The 2,364-nt window shown below is 22.3% G+C and overlaps 1 protein-coding gene across 1 annotated transcript; it reads right to left on the minus strand.

The window, feature by feature from the left end:
* Positions 1-174: 174 nt before the first annotated feature.
* LOAG_14710 (hypothetical protein) lies at positions 175-1,265 on the minus strand (the record flags this gene model as incomplete). Its single annotated transcript, XM_003150205.1, has 3 exons — positions 175-291; positions 481-652; positions 1,183-1,265. The coding sequence occupies 3 exons, from the start codon at positions 1,263-1,265 to the stop codon at positions 175-177; spliced, it is 372 nt and encodes a 123-aa protein (XP_003150253.1).
* Between the last annotated feature and the right edge of the window lie 1,099 nt (positions 1,266-2,364).

Consider the following 2,364-nt stretch of genomic DNA (forward strand, 5'->3'; position numbering starts at 1 on the left):
AAAAAAAAAAAAAAAAGATTCCTTGCCATTTATATTATTTAGGATAAAATATTCTGAATGAAATAATTAATGAGTAAGCATAAATGATTTATGCTAAATGATTTTTTAATTATTCCTATACAATTGCTAATTATTATTAAAATGATATATGAATTAAATAAAAATATTAAATTATTACCTGTTACTAAGTAACCATGGATCAACACATTTTGGATGAAATTCATGTCCACAAAATAGCACTCGTAATTCTTGTCCTTCCTTATATTCCTCCAAACAAATACTACAACGTTCCTTAAAAAAAAAAATTATATATATATATATCTGTACTGAAAATTGAAATGATAAGTAATTTAAATATTAACTTAAATAAAAATGCAAAAAAAAAGAAGGAAAAAAAATTTTGACGAAATAATTTAAAAAAAGAAATTTTAATAAAAGTAAATTTAAATTTGAAATTATTAAATGGATGATACGACGAACTTGACCATTATAACTTCGTGCAACAGATGTAAGTGAACCAAATACAGGTAAATAACGTCGTTTTGATGGAAGACATAGTAATGAACGCTTTTTATGCAATTTATTAGTGGTATTTATGCCAAAATTATCATTTTTTTCAAATTTTCGAATTTCCATTTTATTTACTGCAGCTCTGAAAAAAAAAAAAAGGGAAAAGTTAAATTTACTTTTAGCATGTTTTAATTTTTGACATAATTTACTTTTGGTAGATTAGCATATTTAATGATAAGAAGTAAATAATGCTATTATCAATGCTACTAAATTATTGATAATAGCATTATTATCAGAATTATCAAAAAATGCTATTATCAATGCTACCAAATCATTGATAATAGCATTATTATCAGAAAATGCTATTATCAATACTACTACAAAAAAAAAGGACCAAATTAATATTTAGAGCAAAAAGGAAAAAGTATCGTAATTTAATTGTTCATTAAAATTTAATTTTGCATTAATTAAATCTTTTTTAACACTGAAATTTGTTTCATCCAAAAGATTTATTTAAAAAAAAAAAAAAGAAGAAGAAAGAACCTAAAATTCTAATAACAATAATTTTAAAGAATTTTCATTCAAATTTAAAAGATTTTAAACGACTGCATAGTTATTAAATAAATCTTAAATAAAATTTGAAAATAATTTTTAAAAAGAAATATTATTCACCTGGCTAATGTACGCAACCAAATATCACGATGTGTTGTAGGTCTCCAACGTATTTTAATATATACCAAACCCGTGATAAACATTATCAATAATATTAATAGTATGATTAAACCAATATTTAATACAGTTGGTCGGAAAATCTAAATTTAAATTGTAGCTAAAATTTGATTAGCAAATTAATTTTGGCTATTTATCAAAACAATAATGTTAGTGTAAGCAAATTTAAGATATCTCGAACTGATAAAAGTTTAATAATTGAATGAAATTATGAATTGGGAAATGAAAGAGAGTATATGAAGTTATCATAGAGGGTGATAACATTAATCAGATAGTTAGTATGTTTATGGAGGGGATGGAATATATATATATATTTGAGTATTGAAAATTTAAAAATAATTTAAATGAAACTATTATCAAGAAAGTATAAAGTATGGAATGAAGTTTTGTAGCATTACTTATTGATATGATACAATTTATCATATAAACCGGATTCCTGATAGCTATCTGATAATTCTAAATTTCTTAATTTTACTAATAATTTAGAAGTACCATAAATTTCCTCAATAATTTAGAAATTAATATTTGAATGGTTAAATAATTGTGATGAAATAATTAAGGAATGGCAAAAAAATGGACGAAAAATTAGAAAAAGATTTATTTTTATAAATGTGCAAAATTTCTAATAAATATATTTTGCTTATTGAAAATTCTGAAAATGTTATCTAAAAATTTGCAAAAATGAATTCGGCGTGAATTCTAACTAAATAACTTAAAACTCCCAATAGATGTTTGATTTAATGATTAATAATTATCATTTTCAATTATCATACCATATGCTATTAAGTTACCCATTATTATGTAGGAAAAATTCAAAATCCTATGGTATTATATGATGAAATCGAAGGTAATGTCCCTTGACATTCTCGAGTTGATCAATCAATCAATCAATCAATCAGTCAGTCAGTCTATCAATCACTAAGTTAATATAACAATTAAAAAAAGAAAAGAAAACTAACGTCAATGTAACAATTAAAATCAATAATTTAAAAAAAGAATATTGAATTAATTATTGAATCAATCTTTCGTTAATGAATGTTAATAATTCGAAATCATATTGATAATAATATAATTCGCATCAGTAAAATAAAAATCGTTGAATCAATCAGTCAGTCTATCAATCAC

Source organism: Loa loa (assembly GCF_000183805.2).
Source record: "Loa loa unplaced genomic scaffold supercont3.544, whole genome shotgun sequence".
NCBI classification, from domain to species: Eukaryota; Metazoa; Nematoda; class Chromadorea; order Rhabditida; family Onchocercidae; genus Loa; species Loa loa.